The sequence below is a fragment of the Apodemus sylvaticus genome, chromosome 12, assembly GCF_947179515.1.
Source record: "Apodemus sylvaticus chromosome 12, mApoSyl1.1, whole genome shotgun sequence".
Classification (NCBI taxonomy): Eukaryota; Metazoa; Chordata; class Mammalia; order Rodentia; family Muridae; genus Apodemus; species Apodemus sylvaticus.
Window position 1 is genome coordinate 25,894,422 of NC_067483.1, and position 20,622 is coordinate 25,915,043.

Here is a 20,622-nt window from a genome sequence, read left to right on the forward strand (position 1 = left end):
AGATAATCAAACATTATGTGCATCTTGAGGAAAGAATTTCCATCTAAACTGCTCTAGCCTACAGATCCATCTGCCACTCTGAGGAAGTACAAAGAACACTATCTTGAGAATATAAACTGAACCATCTGAGACTCTTGCAAATGATATAGCACAAGTATTGTTTATTAAGTTAATTGAAAAAAAAACCAAAATACCCCCCAAAAGAACAAGAAGCAGTTTCTTAATTATAAAAATTTAGAATTTAGACATAAACTAATAAAAGTGTGCAGGCCATTATTTGAACATCAATTTCAAATAAACTATAAAAACAAGCATTATAATTGTTAATGGCTTCCATGTGGGTACAGATCTGAAGGAAATCAAACTGCAGTCTCAAAGAGACATTCTATATAACCTTCATCATAGTAGTGTTATTCAGAATAGTAAAAAGCTAGAAATAGCAACATGTCCACTGATGGAAGAATTATTACACAAAATCTAGTATAGAAAAGAATGTAATATGGTTTAGCCTTGAAGAGAAGCCAGATTCTGACATGGTTACCAAAATGATGATCTGTGAGAATACTGACCATCTGAACAAAAGCAGTCAGAAATACATAAGTAGCATGACTCTACTTATATGACACATCAAATTCTGAAATAAACAGTAGACTAGAGGTAACTAGAGACTTAGAAGGGATATGAAGAACTTTTTTTAATGGTATAAAAAAAGAGGTCATAAAGTTAGTTCTACAACAATCTACATATACTTAATACTACTAAAATGCATACATAAAATGGTTAAAATGAAAAATTTTAGTATATGTGCTGCCGAAGTGAGGACAAAATGGAAAATTTTGTTATGTGTATTTTGTCACAATAAAAAGGGGAAAAACCCAAAATAACCTTGAATATCCAACTTGACCCCACCTGAGCCATACCCAGCCCCCAGGCCAGAGCAAACCTCTGTGCCAGAGCCCACCTTACCAGCACCTCCCAAGTCTGACACCTAGTCTTCTGAGCCCTCACACAGTGTTTCTAGTCTTCTGCATACCAGCCCAACCCCCAAGTGTACTTTTACCATAGCCAATCTCTAGGCAAAGTGTCCTGGGTCCACATCAGACATACAAAGAGTAAAAATTCCACAAGCCCAGGTCTTATCATAAAAAATGAAAACCCAAGACAAAATCCAGCAGACTTATTACCAATCCTATAATTTCTAATGAGAATTACCTAGATGAACCCCAGGACAGAGAAGTTACAATCATAAACTTCATCAAAAGGTTCAAATTTTAAAAAGATAAAATAGTTCAGTGAACTTAGAATAAACTCAAAGAGAAAATCAAATGAACAAAGAAAAGCCTAAATGATGCCCAAGAAAATACAAGCATAAGGCTCAATGAAATGATGAAGACTATAGGGTTTGCAGACTGAATTTCAATATAGAAAAATATTGAAGAAAACTTAAGCTGAAATGAAGATAGACTTGAAAAATTCAATAACTCAATTAGAAAAGTCAGAAGGCCCCACCACAAATTGAATGGATAGAAAGAACAAAGAAAAAGTACAGAAAGCTGTAAAAAAAAAAAGACTGAAAGAAAGATGGGAAGGAAGGAAGGAAGGTAGGAAGAAAGGAAAAAAGGAAGGAAGGAAGGTAGGAAGGAAAGAAGGAAGAAAGGAAGGAAGGAAACAAGGAAGGTAGGTAAGTAGGTAGGTAGGTCCTCACAAGTCAAATATATCAGAATAATAGTTAACATTTCAGAGGAAAATTTGAAAAGCAGAAGAGCCTAGAATGATATATTCTAAGCTCTAAAAGACCATGGATACAAACTTAGAGTAATGTACCCAGCAAAACAACATGCTATAGCTGGAGAAAGAAAAACTTTCCAAAACACAAGTAGGCAAGAAAAATGTGTGTCCAACAAAGCAGCCTATAGAGAATACTGAAAACAACACTTAGAACAGGACAATAATTATTAGGAAGCTATAATTACTGAAGTACAGGTACAATGCAAATAGCAAAATAAGTGTCTGCCATCAATACACACCTTTCAATAACAAGTTTAAATGTTAGTGGCCTCAACTCTCCAATTAAAAGACATAAAATCCATCTTTTGTTTTCTATAAGAAATTCACCTTAGCTTTATAAATACTGCTTTAAAGTAAAAGAACAAAAAAAAATATTCCAAGCAAGTGGCACTGCAGGCCTAATATCTGACAAAACTAATCAGAAGACATGAAGGACACCTTATTCTAACAACTGGGACAATTAACCAAGAAGTCATTATAGTCTTACACATAACTGCACCAAACTGTGCTGCATCCAAATTCATAAAACGTGTACTAACAGAATTAAACACACAGATTAATATCAACTCATTAATATTTGGTGAGTTGAATATACTTTCTCTAATAGACAGGCCATCTGGTAAAAAAATAAACAAAGAAACATTAGAATTAAATAACATGTATCAAATGGGCTTAACAGAGAACTACAGAATATACCACCATCACTGAAGAATATACATTCTACTCTGAGCCTATGGAACCTCTCAAAAACAGACCATTCTGGAACACAAAACAAATCTTAACAAATTCATAAGACTAAAATAACTCCTTGTATTATGTAATGAAACTTAAAATTATTCTTTTGGTTTTGTTTTTTTTTTTGTTGTTGTTGTTTTTTGTTTTTTTCAAGACAGGGTTTCTCTGTGTAGCCCTGGCTGTCCTGGAACTCACTCTGTAGACCAGGCTGGCCTTGAACTCAGAAATCAGCCTGCCTCTGCCTCCAAGTGCTGGGATTAAAGGCGTGCACTACCACAACCCGGCCAAAAATTATTCTAACAATAATAACCACACTTAAAAATCAGAGAAAGCACCAAAACAACCAACCAACCAAACAAACAAAAAAGCCTGATTAATGACTAATAATGTGCAACTTACAAATTTGGATAAACAAAAATAAAAATTCAAATTCTGAATATGGTCAGAAATAATAAAAATCAGAACATAAAAATTCATGAAATTGAAACAAATTCAAGGAATCAATAGATCTAAGAGCTGGTTCTTTAAGAAGACAAACAACTAGCCAACTAAGCAAAAGAAAGAGAGGAATAACAATAAACAGAATAAGAAATGGAGAGAAAAACATTAAAGAGATACCAAAAATTCAGATTATTATAAAGGAATAATTTAAAAACCTATAAATTATTACATTGAAAATATAAAAAAAAAATACACAAATTTCTACAGTTATACAAGACACCGAAGTTGAGCAAAGAAAAGATTTAACAATCTAAAAAGACCTATAACAAATAAAGGCATTAAAAACAGTAATAAAAATTCTTCAGATGAAAAAAAATCCCAGGACCAGATACATTGATAGCAGATTTCTACTAGATTTTTAGATATTTACAGCCAATACTTCTAAAACTCAAAGAAAAAGAAAAAAGAAAAGAAAAAAGAGAAAAAAGAAAGGAACACTTTCAAAATTCAGTATTATTTTAATGATGATGATGAAAACTACAGGCCATTATCAACATGAATAAAAAAATCCTCAATAAAATATTTGCAAACTGACTACAGATATATATCAAAAATATTCATGACCACGGCCAAATTGGCTTTACCCTTTGATGCCTGGATGGTTGAACATCTGTAAGTGAACAGATGCAATATATCACATGAATGAACTTAAAGAGAAAAATCATATCATCACCTCAAAGGATGTAGAAAAAGCCTTTGACAAAACCAACATGTTTTCATGATAAAACACTACAGAGAGTAGGACTGGAAAGAACATACCTCAAAATAATAAAGGCTATAAATAATAAACCCACAGCCTACATTACTCTACACAGAGAAAGCGCTGAAGCAAGTGCATTAAAATCAGGAATGGTTAGAGCTATCCGTTATTCCCGCCTCTTTTCAAAACAGCGCTGAAAGCACTTGCTGGAACAATGAGGCAAGGGAAGAAAATCAAAGGAATACACGAGACAAACTGCTGCTGCCGCTTCTTGTACATAAGAAATATTCTATTACATAAGAGATCCCCAAAATTCCACCAGATTATTTCTGGAAACAAACTATTTCAGCAAAGTGACAATATAGCTCTAGTTATAAAAATCAAGAGTCTTTCTATGCAACAACAAACACGATGAGAAAGAGATCATGTGTATAACCCTATTCACAGGAGCTTTAAAGAACATAAAATATCTAAGAAAAAACTTAACCAAGGAGACCTACAATGAAAAATAAAAAGATAGACCAGACTTCATTAAATTTAAAAACATTTGAGTTATTTAGTTATATGGAGCTATGGATTGAAACCAAGGTCTCACATGTGCTCTACTAGTAAATTACATTCCTAACTCAATATTTGGGTCTTAAATGATATTATTAAGAAAAAAACAAATAAAGTGAAGAACAAAACAACAAAAGAAGCACACAAGGCCAGCAAACGAGATGCTTGGTGGTTAAAGTGCTCGCTGCCCAGCCTGGTAACCCAAGCATGGTCCCTGGGGCTCACAGAGAAGACACAGAGACCTACTTTTGTAAGCAGACCTCTGACTTTCCCAGGCGAGCCCCTGCATGCCATATACCCACTCACACACATGTAGCACACACTAAATAAATGGGAACATTCTCAAAAAGAAAATAAAATGAAAAGAGAATGAAATAGAGATTTCATAAAATATTTGTATCTAGAAAATATAAATCTGACAACAAAATGAACAAAATAAAATTTTACAGAAGATACTGACATCACTATTAAGAAAATGCAAATCAGTTGCAATAATACTTCATATCCATATTTAAAAAAAAATCTCTCTTAAACAAGGTACATTTTGAAGATGTTAAGAAAATGGAGCCAGGCAGTGATGGCACATACCTTTAATTCCAGCACTTGGGAGGCAGAAGCAGGTGGATTTCTGAGTTCGAGGCCAGCCTGGTCTACAGAGTGAGTTCCAGGACAGCCAGAGCTACACAGAGAAACCCTGTCTTGAAAAACGAAAAACAAAAACAAAACCTAAAACAATTAAAAAAATAAAATAAAGCCAGGTGTGGTGGTGCACACCTGTAATCCCAGCACTTGGGAAGCAGAGGCAGGCGGATTTCTGAGTTCGAGGCCAGCCTGGTCAACAGAGTAAGTTCCAGGACAGCCAGGACTACACAGAGAAACCCTGTCTCAAAAACCAAAAAAAAAACAAAAAAACAAAAAAAACAAACAAACAAACAAAAAAAAACAAAAAAAACAAAAATAAAAAAATAAAATAAAGTAACCCTTGTATTTCACTACTGAAATGTAAAATTTTGTCTTTAGCTGAGGATATAGCTCAGTAGTCAAATGTGTCCTAGCTCACTGACCCAATCCCAATGATCTTCCTCCTGTGTATCCCCAACCCCCCCCCCCAAAAAAAAGTAACATAAGTGTTCATGGAAGAGCAACCAATCATAGACCAGGAACAATCCATATATTCATGAGTCTATAGACAAATATACAAAATGTACTAGAGCCATATACTGACACATTATTCAGCAGGCAAAGGAATGAAGTACTGATACACATAGGATTATACATTAACGCGTCCAGTTTTGCACAGCCTGGGGCTAATGGATAGTTGAAAGTAACTGGAAAAATGGGAATTAATGCTTAACAAGAATGGAATTTCTTTTATAGGATGATAAAAGTATTCTGAAAATGAGATGATGACTTTTCTCTATGACATACTAAAAACCACTGAAGTAACACTTTAGAAGAATAGATTTGTGGCATGTGAATTGTATTTCAATAAAGTTCTAAAATTGAAAAAATGAGCTTTTTTATGAAACTGGAAATTTGAACATTATTTGGTAAATTAAGAAATTATAATTACATTTAAGTGAGATACTAGTATTTTTAAAAGGAAATTATCTTCTCTGAAATATTTATGTCATCCAAGATTTGCATTAAATAATGGGAAAGTGAGTAGCTGTACAAATAAAACTAGTAGGCAAATGTTGGGAATTTATAACGTTTTTATTACAATGTTAACTTTTCAGTAAGTGTGAAATTTTGTCATTTAGAAGCTTAGAAGCTTAGAAAATGAAGGATATTTTTTAGAGTAGTTAGGCCAGCAAGCATCTAGACATCTTGTTGCCACTAACAATGCCAATATTTTCTCTGGTTTAATCAATACAAAAGCCATCTTAACACTAGTTCCAAAATTTTCTGATTCTTTTGATTACTGAGGCAAATTTAAAGTCAGTGGAGAATATAATAAGTAACTTAATTTCTAGGAATTTTGTCACTGTTATGCAATTTAAGTTCTTAGGAAAAGGGAAGGCTTTCTAGAGCAGCTGTTGCCCTGAACAAAGCACTACGCAGACCTCCAGGTTAGGGTTCCTCTCAAACAGCTTCCTCCTGACTAAGCAATCAAGACCAGGGCCTGTCCATGTAGCAAAGCACTCAGGAGTTACTATGCTAGGCTATATGCATGCTGACAACGCTGTTTGTGTAAAAGGCCAGATACTGTAAACACTGTAAGCCACAGGTGTCTGCTGCAACTTCACTCACTCGTTGCACCATGAAAAGCAGACAGATATGGCACACACACAAAATGAACATGGCAAGAGCTATTGACTATTATACTAATAATCTCTGAGTAGGAATTAAAACGGTAAAGGTATAATTTAGGGGCAGACTTGAGGCACATCCTTGTCAGGAGGCTAAGGCAGGAGGTTGAGGAGTTGGAGCCCAGCCTGGGATACATGAGTTCTAGGTCAACCTGGGCTACATAGCAGGACCCTATGATCTACATGCACATTTGTATACAAGAAAAAAGATACAGCCCACAGACTAGCACCCTGATCCCCGGGGCTAGGAAGCAGAGGTGCATGGGAAGCCCAGTACTCACAGGGGTTTGGATCATCATGGCTCTTTGATCTCTCATTGTTCTGACAATGTCTAGTGGATAAACTGGCTGATTGCATTCAATGAGACACATGGCAGTTTCCATAGTAATAAGAACCCCAGTCCTTCCAATTCCAGCACTGAAAAAGGATGATAGACATGCAAAGTTTTAGTGGTACAGTTGCTAAATTTGTGGCTTTTCTGAAGAAATATCAAAGTATCGAGTCACAATAAAGAAAAACAATTTCATTTTAAGGTTTTATTTCATAAAACTAGCAAGTCAACTGTTTAATATTTTAAATCCATTTTAAAATGCGAAGTAACAAATGTAAAATAAATCATTAACAAAGCCATAAAAGACAATTCTGTTTTTTGCAACTTATATAAGTTAATGTTTTAAACAAAGTTAAATTATATCAAATTTATCATTGAGATACTTAAAAAAAAAGTATAACCTAAAACATGACTATAATAGCTACTGAAGATATCTATAATATAAAGATGCATACATCTCACCTTCTTGGTTTTTTGGATTTGGTTTTTTCGAGACAGGGTTTCTCTGTTTAGCCCTGGCTGTCCTGGAACTCACTCTGTAGACCAGGCTGGCCTTGAACTCAGAAATCCGCCTGCCTCTGCCTCCCAGAGCGCTGGGATTACAGGTGTGCGCCACCACCGCCCGGCTACATCTCACCTTCTTGACATTGCATCTCATTTTATTTTTTAAAATTATTTCATGTGTATAAGTGTTTTGCCTGCATGTATGTAAGTGTACCATGTGCCAGTGCCTAGTGCCCCCAGAGGCCAAGGTGACATTCCCAGCAATGGGAGCTTTAGTGGGTTGTTAGCTACCATGTGAGTACTGGGTCCTGAACCCTGGTGCTCAGAATGAGAAACAATTTTCTTAAGCACTGAGCCATCATCCCTCCAGCCCTGACACTGGACTTGGTTAGCATACAAAATGATGGATTTCATGACATTTTCCCTGCATGACATGGTACTTCCCCTCCTGCACTCCCCTCCCACCATTGTCCCCTTTTTGCTTTTATATCATACATGGATATTTAAATATGTGTACATTTAAATCTAGATCCTCTATGAGAGAAAACATAACTTTCCTCCTTCCCTTCCATTCCTTTTCTTCTTGCCCCTTCTTACTTGTGTGCCTTATGTATTTCCCCTCATTTAATATCCACCAACACAAAAACCCCATGTATTTCTGAACCTGACTTACTTTAATTTATATAATCTATAGTTCTATCAACTTTCTTATAAATGGCACCCTTTACGATTTACCCTGAATTCATTGTACATATGCACGACAATCCTTGTCCATCTATCCATTGATGGGCATCTAGGCTGGTTCCATATCTGGTCTATTATAAACAGTATAGCAATAATAAATATACTAATGTACATATAATAATATATTGATAAAATAATAATAAAATATAAGCATATCTGTGATATATTGACCTGGCATCAGTGGTTCAAGTATATATTAAACTATAGAATAGCTGGGTCACAGATAGTTCAATATTCAAGGAACCTACAAACTGATTTTTCACAGACTATAGCAATTCATATTCCCAGTATCCTTGCCATAATTTCTTAGCTATTTTGAGGATAGCCATTCCGAGTGGAAGGAGATAGAATAACCAAACCCAAGTTTTGATTTTCATTTCCCTGATACCTAAAGGATGTTGAACCTTTTTCCATATATTCATTGGTTATTTGTATTTCTTCTTTTGAGGACTGTTAGTTCAACTTATTTCCCTATTTACTAAGTGGATATATTGTTTTGTTCTGTCTACATAATAATCTTGTCAGATTTCCTGTTGGCAAGCAGCATCTCTTCATTCTGCTGATTAGTTCTTTCATTGAGCAGTAGCTTTAAAATGTGATCCAATTCTATTTGTCGGTTCTTGCCATTACTCCAGCGCTATTACACTCTTTCAGAAAATTCCAGCTGCTATCATCAAATGCTTTACCCATACTTTCCTCTAAATGTTTCTGGTTCTCAAGTCTTATATAACGGTTTCTGCATGAGAGGTATAAGTGTAGCTTCATTCTTTTAAAAGCAGACATCTAAATTTTTCAGCACCTTCTGTTGAGGAGGTTGTCTATTCTCCAATATACATGTATCTGGTTACTTTCTGACAACTCAATATGAACTAGTCGCTTGGGAAGAAACTTCAATTGAAGAACTGACTCCATCAGTTTGGCCTATGGGCTTGGGGGGTGTTAACTGCTGATTGATATAGGAGGACCCAGACTACTGTGGGTAGTGACAACCCTTGGCAGGTGTGCCTATGCTATTTAAGAAAAGTAACTTAGCAAGTCAGGAGGAGTAAGTGAGTAACCATGTGATGGTTCTTCCGCTTCTGTCTCCAGAATCCTGCTGTGAGTCCTGCCCTGACTTACCTCCATCATGGACATAAAATAAAATAAATTCTGTTGCTTCTGATCAGTGTTTTCTCACAGCAAAAGAAAATCAAACTGGTGCTGAGAGTGAAGCCTTACTGTGATGGACCTGCCTGTGCGGTTTCTATGCTTTGGGATGTCTTGTGAGAGAAAGGTGGAGGGCTTGGAGCTTACTGAGTTGTAAGAAAATCATGCTGAGAGTAACAGAGATAACAGAGGCCTAGCTTGTGAAGTTTCAGAGGAAAGTTTTGGGTCCTTGAAAGCAGTCTATGGAGCTATTAACCTATTTTTAATTAAAAATTGGCTGTTACTAATCAGTTGGGGTTGAAGAATAATCAGTGATTATCAAAAGATCAACACTACCCAAGTAAAAAGTATGTTGTCAACACTTGTAAATAGTAGATGCAACTGTGTACATTCACTTCTGGGTCTATTTCTCTAGACACTGGTTGTGACTGTTCATGCAGAATCCTACTGTGTCTTGTCACTACAGCTATACACTATAATTTTAGATCATGTATTATGATACTCTCTGATTATGATGGGTTTTTTTTTTGTTTGTCTTGGTTATTTGGGGTCTTTTTTGCTTTCATGTGAGTTTTAGGATTTTCTGTTCCAGTTATGGAAAATGTCACTAGAATTTTGACAAAAGATTATAAATTTCAACACTAAATGTTGAAATAAAAACTCTGTAAATTTCTTTTAGTAACACAGCTATTTTACAATAATCATAGCGTATCTTCAATTACTTTTAGCATTTTTATTTTTTATTAATGGCCTTAATTATGTTTATTCCTAGGTACTTTATTAAGGCTACTGTGAATGAACTTCCCTACTGAATTCTTTGTTGGTAAGTTTGTTACTGATCTATATGAAAGCTACCTATATTTGTTTATGATTTTTTTTCTTTTAATCTTGCTACTTTGTTAAAAGTGTTATTCAGAATTAAGAGTTTTTGTATGGAGTCTGTAGGGTCTTTCAAAAAATCATATCACATGACCAGAAAATAGGATAATTTAATTTTTCCTTCATTATTTATATTTTCATTTTCTTCCCTTATTATTCTAGGTAAGATTTCAACATTATACTGAATCAACCATAGAGCACTATATTGAATGTGTGAATTGTCTAGTTTCCGACTGTGGAGAAAATGTATTCAGTTTTTCTGCATTTGGTATAATATTGGTTACAGGTTTACTGTAAACTTTATTATGTTGAGGTCACAGTTCTTCTATCTTTTCTTTTTCTTTTTTCTTCCCTTCCCATTTCATTCTTTCCCTTCTTTTCTCCTATAATTTTGCTGATTGTTGTTTTGGTTGGTTAATGTTTGCTTTTGCTTCTTCTCTATCTACATTAGGAATTTCACTGACTTACTTTGCTAATCATGATATGATGGGTTTAAGTATCCTTTGCTTATTTAGTCCTCTCATGAAATTAACTCTATCCTGTGCTCTCAATTGTTCCTACTGCCCTGTGTTTTGGTTGCCTTTCTGTATCTTTTGCAATGCTTAGTGGCCATGAACTGTTTTAGTGTTGAAATGTCCTTATGTTCTTATGTTCTATTAAAAGGTAGCTTTGTTGAATAGAGCAGTTTTATTCGCTTTTCACCTTCAGGACTTGAGATACAATATTCCATGCTTTTCTGGCCTTTAAAATTTCTATTGTAATCTCAGGGTTGTTTTGATTTGCATTTCCCTAATGACTAATGAAGTTGAGCATTTTTTAAGATGCTTCTCCGCCATCCGAAGTTCTTCAGGTGAAAATTCTTTGTTAACTCTGTACCTCATTTTTAATAGGGTTATTTGGTTTTCTGGGGTCTAACTTCTTGAGTTCTTTGTATATATTGGATATTAGCCCTCTATTGGATATAGGGTTGGTGAAGATCTTTTCCCAATTTGTTGGTTGCCGATTTGTCCTTTTGATGGTGTCCTTTGCCTTATAGAAACTTTGTAATTTTATGAGGTCCCATTTGTCAATTCTTGATCTTAGAGCATACACTGTTGGTGATCTGTTCAGAAACTTTCCCCCTGTACCGATCGATGGCTTCAAGGGTCGTCCCCAGTTTCTTTTCTATTAGCTTCAGAGTGTCTAGGTTTATTTGTAGGTCCTTGATCCATTTGGAGTTGAGCTTAGTACAAGGAGACAAGGGTGGATCAATTCGCATTCTTCTGCATGCTGACCTCCCTGAGATTTCACCTTACACCAGTCAGAATGGCTAAGATTAAAAACTCAGGAGACAGCAGGTGTTGGCGAGGATGTGGAGAAAGAGGAACACTCCTCCACTGCTGGTGGGGTTGCAAATTGGTACAATCACTCTGGAAATCAGTCTGGCGGTTCCTCAGAAAACTGGGCACCTCACTTCTGGAAGATCCTGCTATACCACTCCTGGGCATATACCCAGAGGATTCCCCACCATGTAGTAAGGATACATGCTCCACTATGTTCATAGCAGCCCTATTTATAATTGCCAGAAGTTGGAAAAAAACCCAGGTATCCCTCAACAGAAGAATGGATACAAAAAATGTGGTATATCTACACAATGGAGTACTATTCAGCCATTAGAAACAATGAATTCATGAAATTCTTAGGCAAATGGATGGAGCTGGAGAACATCATACTAAATGAGGTAACCCAGTCTCAAAAGATCAATCATGGTATGCACTCACTAATAAGTGGATATTAACCTAGAAAACTGGAATACTCAAAACATAATCCACACATTAAATGAGGTACAAGAAGAACGGAGGAGTGGCCTTGTTCTGTAATGACTCAGTGTAGCAGTATATCTCAATTTCCTTGACTAACTTCTTATTCACCAGAACAGGGAAGTGGGAAGTGGTGGGTGGGAGAACGGGGAGGGAAGGGGGCTTATGGGACTTTCAGAGAGTGGGGGGCCAGAAAAGGGGAAATCATTTGAAATGTAAATAAAAATTATATCGAATAAAAAAAGAAAAAACAAAACAAAACAAAACAAAAATTTCTATTGTAAGATCTGATGTATTCCCCCCCCCTCAACAATTTACTACTCAACCATGTTATGTGTTTAAGTGTTTTGCCTACAGTTATATATGTGCACCACATGCATCGCTTGCCCAAGGAAGATAGAAGAGGGCATCAAATGCCTTGGAACTATACTTAAAGACAGTTATGTGCTCCCATGTGTGTTCCGGGAATCAAAGCCAGGCCTTCTGCAAGAGCAGCCAGTGTTCTTGACTGATGAGTCATCTCTCCAGTCAGTAAGTGAGTTTCTGTCTTTTCTCTTACAGTGTTTGTCTTCTTTGGAAAAGAAGTTCACCAGGTAGTACTGGCTGTCCTGAACATCAAAGATCCTACTACCTTTGCACCAAGGTATGTTCCCTTATGCCTTGTTCTCCTACAGTTTTTAATATTGTTGTGTTTTTATACATTGGCATCTTGAATATACCGTACTATGGAGAGGTTCTTCCCTGGTCATATAATTTGGGGTTCTAAATACCTCCTGGCCTTAGATGTTCCTTTCTTCCCTAGATTTTAAGACTGCTATACGTTCATTGAATAGATTTTCTAGGTGAGCTTCCATATCTTTCCACCCCAGATTCCTAGATTCTGACTCTTGATCATATCTTACAGTTTTTGAAAACTGTGGTTGTGATTTTTTGTTTGCTTGCTTTTGAACCACTATGTTCTTCAGCCTTGTCCACAGTCCTGATGTTCTTTTATTGTTGCTGCTTGGTCTAGTCCATCGGTGATGAAGTCTACTTTCTATACTTATTAAAACTTTGCTCTACCAAAGTTTTCATTCTAACATTTCTATTTGTTTTTTGTAAATCTCAATTTCCTTGACTAACTTCTTATTTATGTGCAAACTAACTTTTCTCTCCACTTGCTTACTTTCTCCTCTATGCTGCCAGATTTCGTCCCATGTCCCCATGTGGAATTCTTAGATCATTCATCTGCTTGGTTGTATTTTCCTTAGTGTCTCTAATGATTTTTACAGGAAAATGTTTGAATTCTTCCAACATATTTCCCGTCTTAGTATGTTTAAAATAGTAACCAAGGAGTATTTCTCTGTGTCCTAATTTGTGCCTCTGTTGGTGTGGATTTTCTTCAACTTTTATTTGGGAATCTTCCTACCTACCAGGCTATTCCTTTTTTTTTTTTTGGATTTGTCTCCCCCCCCCCCCCCCCCCAGACATGGTTTCTCTGTATAGCCCTGGCTGTCCTGGAACTCACTCTGTAGACCAGGCTGGCCTTGAACTCAGAAATCCGCGTGCGCCACTGGCCAGCGCTAGCAGGGTATTCTTGCAGGGTAAGCCCCCAATATCACTCAGGGAGATGAAATTGGTAACCTCCACTGAATGCGATATAGAAACATAGTTCAATTGATTAAACTCTATAACACACCCCCAATGACCAAAGAAGAAAAAAATAGCAAAACAAATGTTAAGTATACTCTGAAGTTAAAAATCATTTATAGCAAAGGTGGAAGTAGTAATGAGCGGGATAAAGAAAGAAAATAGGAGAGGAGAGAAAACAAAGACACAAGAAACAATGTTAAGTAAAGGAAAAAGAAGAATAAAGATAAGGTATAACACGGAGGAGGAAAACAGGAGGGCTGGGGTGCTGACTAACTCACACACTGGAGTATGGGAAGGGCAGGTCCTACAGTGCAAAGCTGCAGGATCTCCCCCGACACAGGGCAATAAAAGGACACCCAAGCATATCCAGGCAAGGACCCAGTACTGATGGCATAGCAGAAGCCAGAGGCCTTGAACCCAGTGACTCATTGCAATAAACATTTGCAAGTAAAGCTGTCTGGGAAAAGGGTATACTGTGTGACCTGCTGCAGCTTCCACAGTGAGATGTTTTTATTTTGTATTGTTTTGGGGAGAAGGTTGCAAGGGCAGAGTGCAGATATGGAAGGATGAGATGAGTGGAATTGGGATGTATGATGTCAAATTAACAAATAAAAAATATTAAAATAAGAGGAGAAAAAACAGATTAAAAAGAAAAGAAAAAGCTTGCTGAATAATGGAAAACAAAACCAGCTAAACATAGAAAGATAATTAAAAAATAAAAACATAAAAATCTTGTTTTGTTTTCTTATTTTAACACTTTTGGGGAAAGGTCTCATATAACCTAAGACATTACCACTAAAAGTAAGGTAGAGGAAAAAATCCACAGGAAAGCCAGTGGTAAAAAGAAAGATGACATTTTGGATCTGTGGCTATCCATTTGGGCTATGCTTCAGAGGCCCACAGGCGTCTCCACTGCATTAGCTCCCTCATCTGTATACTAAGAGTAGCCTCTGCTGGCCGCACTTAGCCTTGCAATCTAAGACTGAAAACTACATTCCTGCTTTTATAACTCACCCAGTTTTAAATATCTTGCTATAGCAATAGAAACACATGGAAATGATGTTAGTATTTCATCATATGCAAGTTACCATCAATTATAAGCACATTCCAATGAAGAGATATTAAAATAGAACTAGAAAAATAACTATTGCTTTTATCCCTTTGCATAGTTTCTTACACATTGTATTAGAATTTCTTCCATTGTCTCCCATCTTCTATCACATAATTAATCACAACAAAAGGCCAAAATACAGAATGCATTCCCAAGAGTGTACTTATTCATTTTTTAAGGACAGGAAATAAATACCTGCAATGAACAATAATTGGCTCTTCTTTTCCAGCCCTCTTGTTTCGTACATGACAAACAAAATCCAAAAAGTCACTTGAATCATCAGGTACTCCATGGTCAGGCCAGGCTGTGTACTGAATCTGAGTGAGTTGACGACTCTCATTTTTCTAAATGAAAATGCAAAGTTACACATTTTGATTTAGGAATGACCTTTAAAATGAAAAGTTCACATCATTTTAATTTTAGAAGGAAAGTAAAACCACCTTTCCTTTTCTTCTTGCCATTGTATATAAACTCACTTAAATACAACAAATCGAACAGGAGAACATTTCACAGAAATAGTTGGATCCTTGTAAGTACTAACTACTTACATTGCTGTACTTTTTTTGTAAAGGTTTTCCGAGGCACAGTTTGTTTGTGTAGCTGTTGGCTGTCCTGGAACTAACTCTGTAGACCAGGCTAGCCTCAAATTCATAGAGATCCATGTACTTCTAACTCCCAAGTGTTAGAATTAAAGGTGTGCACCACTACCACCTGCCTACACTGCTATACCTTAATAACTCAAGTTTTATATCTACAAGTGCTATATTTTGAACACTGCAATCAAATAAATATGCAGAAATAAATTAAGTTCAGAGAACTACTTCAAAATTACCTAATAGGGATTCAATGTGAACAAAGATGGTAACGTAAACACTTTTGTGAGTAGAAACAAAACCCAAGATAACTTTTCGATGATGCAAATGACATCATGAAGACTAGAGGGCGAAAGCCCCAGGAGAACAAAATGACTCAGCAGCCAGGAGTGCTTGTGGCCAAGAAAGACCATCTAAACTCACTTCCTGGGACCCACATTGTGAAGCAGACAGCAGACTCCTCTAGGTTGTCTTCTGCCTTCACTGACCTCCAGAGGTGCACCATGACAAAACCACAAACACTTGCACACACATAAAGAAGTATAATAAAACATTTAAATACAAAATCTCTCAAATACACAGATTAAAAATTAGAGGTCATAAAAACACAAAGTTGAATAAGGATTAATTCTATTTGGTTGGGGTGGGGGAAGCAATGGCGGATGTAATTAAATCCTGACTGCAAGTTCTGGCATTTAGCATTTCAGAGGTTCCTTCCTCTGTTTCAGGTGAACAGCTCCACAGCATCTTTAGGTTTAAAAGGTTTCATGAAAAGACTAAATCATATCAAATTACTTACTCACAAACTTTAAAACAAGATATAACTATCATTCAACATCAGTCTGGGGACATCCATTTATGTTAAAGGGAGATCATGAATGAAAAGATAGGTATCAGCTCAGACCAACAAGACCAAGTTCTGAGCACAGATGAGATGTACTTGTCCCAAAGACAAAGGGCATGAATAAGAAAGAAAGGAAGGCAGAAGATAGAGGCTGAGGGAAAAAGGAAAGGAAACAGGGGAGAGGGGGAAGGAGCATTTTTCCTTGGGATGGGGTTAGGGTAGGTGCTAACAAAGGACTGCCTATTGATAGAGAGGAGTCAGAGCTGGCCACAGGTAAGTGGCAGTTTATAAAGGTAAGGGGAAAGCTCATGATAGAGTGAGATGTTTAATTTTAATTGGGCATGTTAATTAGGCGACTTTAGATTGCTGGACTTCAATACTTTGATAGATGGGCTCCTAGTCAGTTTCAGAAGAAGATAGTGGCCAAATAAGGAAGTGGACCTTTGGGGTTGGCTTAGGAATGTACTCTAGCAAGGCAGAGAAAATGAGGGAGAAGGCAAGGCTTGCCACAGCCATGTTTGCCATAGTTAGACTGGCCAGAGTCCCTTCAATCCACTATCTATCAATGTATGTGCATTTTTATGTTAGGCAGAAACTTGTTTTTTCATTCTATTTGGCTCAAGCTAGGATTAAATACTTGCACGACCACTTAGTAACACTGATGGCCATTCTAAAGAAAGCTTAAGAAAGGGAGTAACTGCCACACAAGACTGTGAAGGCCCAAGTGTTCAAAGCAGGAACTGCTGCTGCTCCATAGGAATGATTACTGACAAGTGAGGTAGAGCCTTATTGGTTCTCTTACAGCCAATAAGGAAGGAGCCGGATGATGTGCTAACATATAGAAAAGGAATCTGATACTAAATGAAGCTAAAAATTACAGGGGACAAAACGGCTAAAATTCTTTCAAATAAGAATAAATTAAAGATATACTGTCTAGCTTATGGTATAATGTTCCGATCTGTAGGTTAAATCATTAAGATAGTTGTTTATTTTAATCTTTATTTTCCTAAGTAGATAACCAAGAGGTAGGCAAGTGTGTGTGTATATGTGTGTGGGCACGCGCGCATAGTAATTTCTATCTTCAACACAGTCCTTTTTCTTAGAGTCTAACTATAGATATATCTAGCCATGACATTTTTATTTGTATAACCTAAGTACCTCAGAACTATGCAATGAAAACTTAAGTGTGTGGATGTATGTGCATGTGTGTGGACTATGTCATGTGGAGGCCAGAAAAGTCATCAGGTATCATCCTTTGTTTTCTACTTACTCCTTTAGGACAGTATCTCTCTCTGAACCTGGTCCTTGCTTAGAGCTATGGTTGAACTCAGGAAGCCTCGGGGGTCCTTCTGTCTGAATTCTCAGTGCTGGGGTCACAGGCACGTGCAGTTATGTCCGGCTTGTTACATCAGTGCTGGGATCTGAACTCTCCTTATGACTAATCAGCAAGTGTTCTTTTGTTCTGTTTTTAAGAATTATTTATGTATATATGAGCGCACTGTAGCTGTCTTCAGACACAACAGAAGAGGGTTTCAGATCCCATTTGAGATGGTTGTGAGCCACCATGTGGTTGCTGGGAATTGAACTCAGGACCTCTGGAAGAGCAGCCAGTGCTCTTAACCACTAAGCTATCTCTCTAGTCCCTAGCAAGTGTTCTTAACTGATGATCCATCCTTCTAGTTGATTGACTTTTGTTCCCTAGTAATTAGTCTCAGACAAAAATCATTTTCATTTTTCAAAGTCTTTACAGCAGTTCTTATACAGACACTCTTGACTTCTTACCTCTTGATTAAACAGTGTCATCTTCCTGAAGATATAGGCAGGGTTTCCTTCTTCTGAGTGGCAGGTGACTTGATAGCAGCCATAGGATGAGCTTCCTGGGGGTTCTGGCCAATATTGGTGACATTTAACCTGATTGTCAACAGATTGAATACAGAAAATTATCTAAATAGACATAAGAATTCAAATTCTCCAACTTTCAAAATGATCTAATTTTTCAAGAACTTTCAAATTTATAGGAAATAATCTTTCACTTAGATCTTCTAGCTACTAATATTTTTGTGTGTACAGGTACATATTGTATGAATGTTTCTGTGCACAATGCACACAGATGTAGCACTGTGATCAATACTGAGTTATCTTCCATCACTCATTACCTTATTTCTTTGAGAAAAGGTCATATCACTGTATCTGGAGCTCATCAATCAATCAAAATGGCTAGGCAAGCTGGCTGGTCAACGAGCAGAGGAACCTGCTTATCTCTGCTCTGGCCCTCCAGCTCTAGGTCTGCATGCTACCAGACCTAAATGTTACCTGAGTGCTGGGGATCTCAACCTAGATCCCTGTGTTGCACTTTACTTACTTAGCCAGCCTGCCTGGTCATTATTTACTGACACTTTAAAAACCCTTTCTAAACCATCTGTGTGGCTATATCTGATTAGAGTTCTACCACGGGTGTGTACGAACATGTGCATATGTATGTGTACTATAAAATCCTAGCCCTATTTCCATATCACTGACCCATTTGAAGTGGTTGCTCTCAGTACATTTCATAGAACTGTGTAGCCACTCCCCTAAACACTGCAGAACATTTCACAGTGCCCCAATCAACTCATACACTCTACAGCTGCTGTGCTTTCCTCCCCACACCTGGCCTTAGGTATCTGCTACTCTACTTTCTGTACTTATGAATAGTCAAGCCGGGATGGTTCATAAAAATAGAATCATACAATAATCTTTGCATTGTTAACAATTTTTCACTTAGCATAATGCTCTTCAGTGTCACTCAAATTCTATTATCAGTTCTTCAGTTACTAATATTGCCAAATATTCATCAGTATTAAACTTTAAACTTTTTAAACTTTAAAATGTAAAGTTTTTTGGTTTTTGTTTTTTAATTAACATGCACAGAGTACCCAAGATACAGCCACAGAACTCAAAAAGGTCAACAAGCTGAAGTGCCCAAGTGAGGATGCCTCAGTCCCACTTGGGAGGGAGAAGAAAGCAATCACAGTGGGGAGGGAGGGAGGGAGGGACCTGAGAGGGGAAGTGAACATAGGGTGGGATGGGCTGGGGGAGTGGGGGGAGGGGAACCTGATCTGGTATTGGGTGAGGGACAAGGACTGAAGCCCTGAGGGCCAGCAGAAAGAAAGGAAACAGGCAACCTCAGGAGATGGGAGGCTGGGGGGGGACCCTCCAGAATGCACCAGAGACCTAGAACTGTGAGAGACTCTCAGGACTCAAAGGGAAGAACCATAGATGAAATACCTAACACTTCCAGCAGGAAGACATCAAATGAGGGAGAGGGGGGCCATACCACAGTCACAACTCTGAACCATAATTCTTCCTGTCTGAAAGAATTACAAGGATGGAAATGGAGAGGAGCCTGAGGAAAAGAAGGTCCACTGACAGGCCCAATGTGGGATCCAGCTCAAGAGGAGGTCCCAAGGCCTGACACTGTTACTGAGGCTATCGAACATTCACAAAAAGGGACCTAGCATGACTGCATTCTGGAAGTCCCATCAAGCAGCTGAAAGAGTCAGATGCAGATATTTGCACCTAACCAATGAACAGAAGCTGCTGACCCCAGTTGTTGAATTAAGGAAGGCTGAAAGAAGCTGAGAAGGCAATCCTGTAGGAGGACTAGCAGTATCAATTAATTTAAAAAATTTTAAGTATTGATTTTAAATAAATGCAATGATAAGAATAGTAATACTGGGGGCTGGTGCCAGGCGGTGGTGGCGCATGCCTGTAATCCCAGCACTCTGGGAGGCAGAGGCAGGCATATTTCTGAGTTTGAGGCCAGCCTGATCTACAGAGTGAGTTCCAGGACAGCCAGGGCGACACAGAGAAACCCTGTCTCGAAAAAAGCAAAATCCAAGAGCACCAACTGCTCTTCTAGAGGTCCTTGAGTTCAATTCCCAGCAACCACATGGTGGCTCACAGCCATCTGTAGTGGGATCCGATGCCCTCTTCTGGGTGTCTGAAGACAGCGACAATGAACTCATATACACAAATTAAATAAATAAATCCTTAAAAAAAAAAGAATGGTAATACTGTGTTGCAAGTCTTGTGTTGGTTACAGTCTTAAGTATTTGGCTGTAATGATTTCAAACTATGGAACCACAACAAAAGATTAAAGGCTACAGGAGAACGTTCTGAGTATATAAACACAATGTAATTTGAAACGAGCCCAAGTAATGTGTAAGATTAAACTATAGCTTACTCTGCCACGTTCAACTTGTGTGGTCAACATCACAACCATGGAGGAGCCTTGTTCCCAAGTCATTTGCCAAAAATCTTTACAAGTATGTGGTAATGGCCCTTGACAAGCAATGTACTGATTTATAATACTTGAAGAAGGAATTTCCATCTAGCAAGAAAAAGACATTAAAATAAGAGATAATCTTCATTAATAATTTTACTTGCAAAAGAAATTTCCTGGC

The 20,622-nt window shown here is 37.3% G+C and overlaps 1 protein-coding gene across 3 annotated transcripts in view; it reads right to left on the reverse strand.

The window, feature by feature from the left end:
* Ptpn4 (protein tyrosine phosphatase non-receptor type 4) overlaps positions 1-20,622 on the reverse strand; it is a 159,819-nt gene that overhangs the window by 7,709 nt on the left and 131,488 nt on the right. For all 3 annotated transcript variants that reach the window (XM_052200080.1, XM_052200078.1, XM_052200079.1), the window contains 4 exons: positions 20,403-20,549; positions 17,960-18,088; positions 14,936-15,084; positions 6,876-7,011 (listed from right to left, as the gene is read on the reverse strand). In XM_052200080.1, coding sequence (XP_052056040.1) covers positions 6,876-7,011; positions 14,936-15,084; positions 17,960-18,088; positions 20,403-20,549 — 561 coding nt within the window. The remainder of the gene's footprint in view (positions 1-6,875; positions 7,012-14,935; positions 15,085-17,959; positions 18,089-20,402; positions 20,550-20,622) is intronic.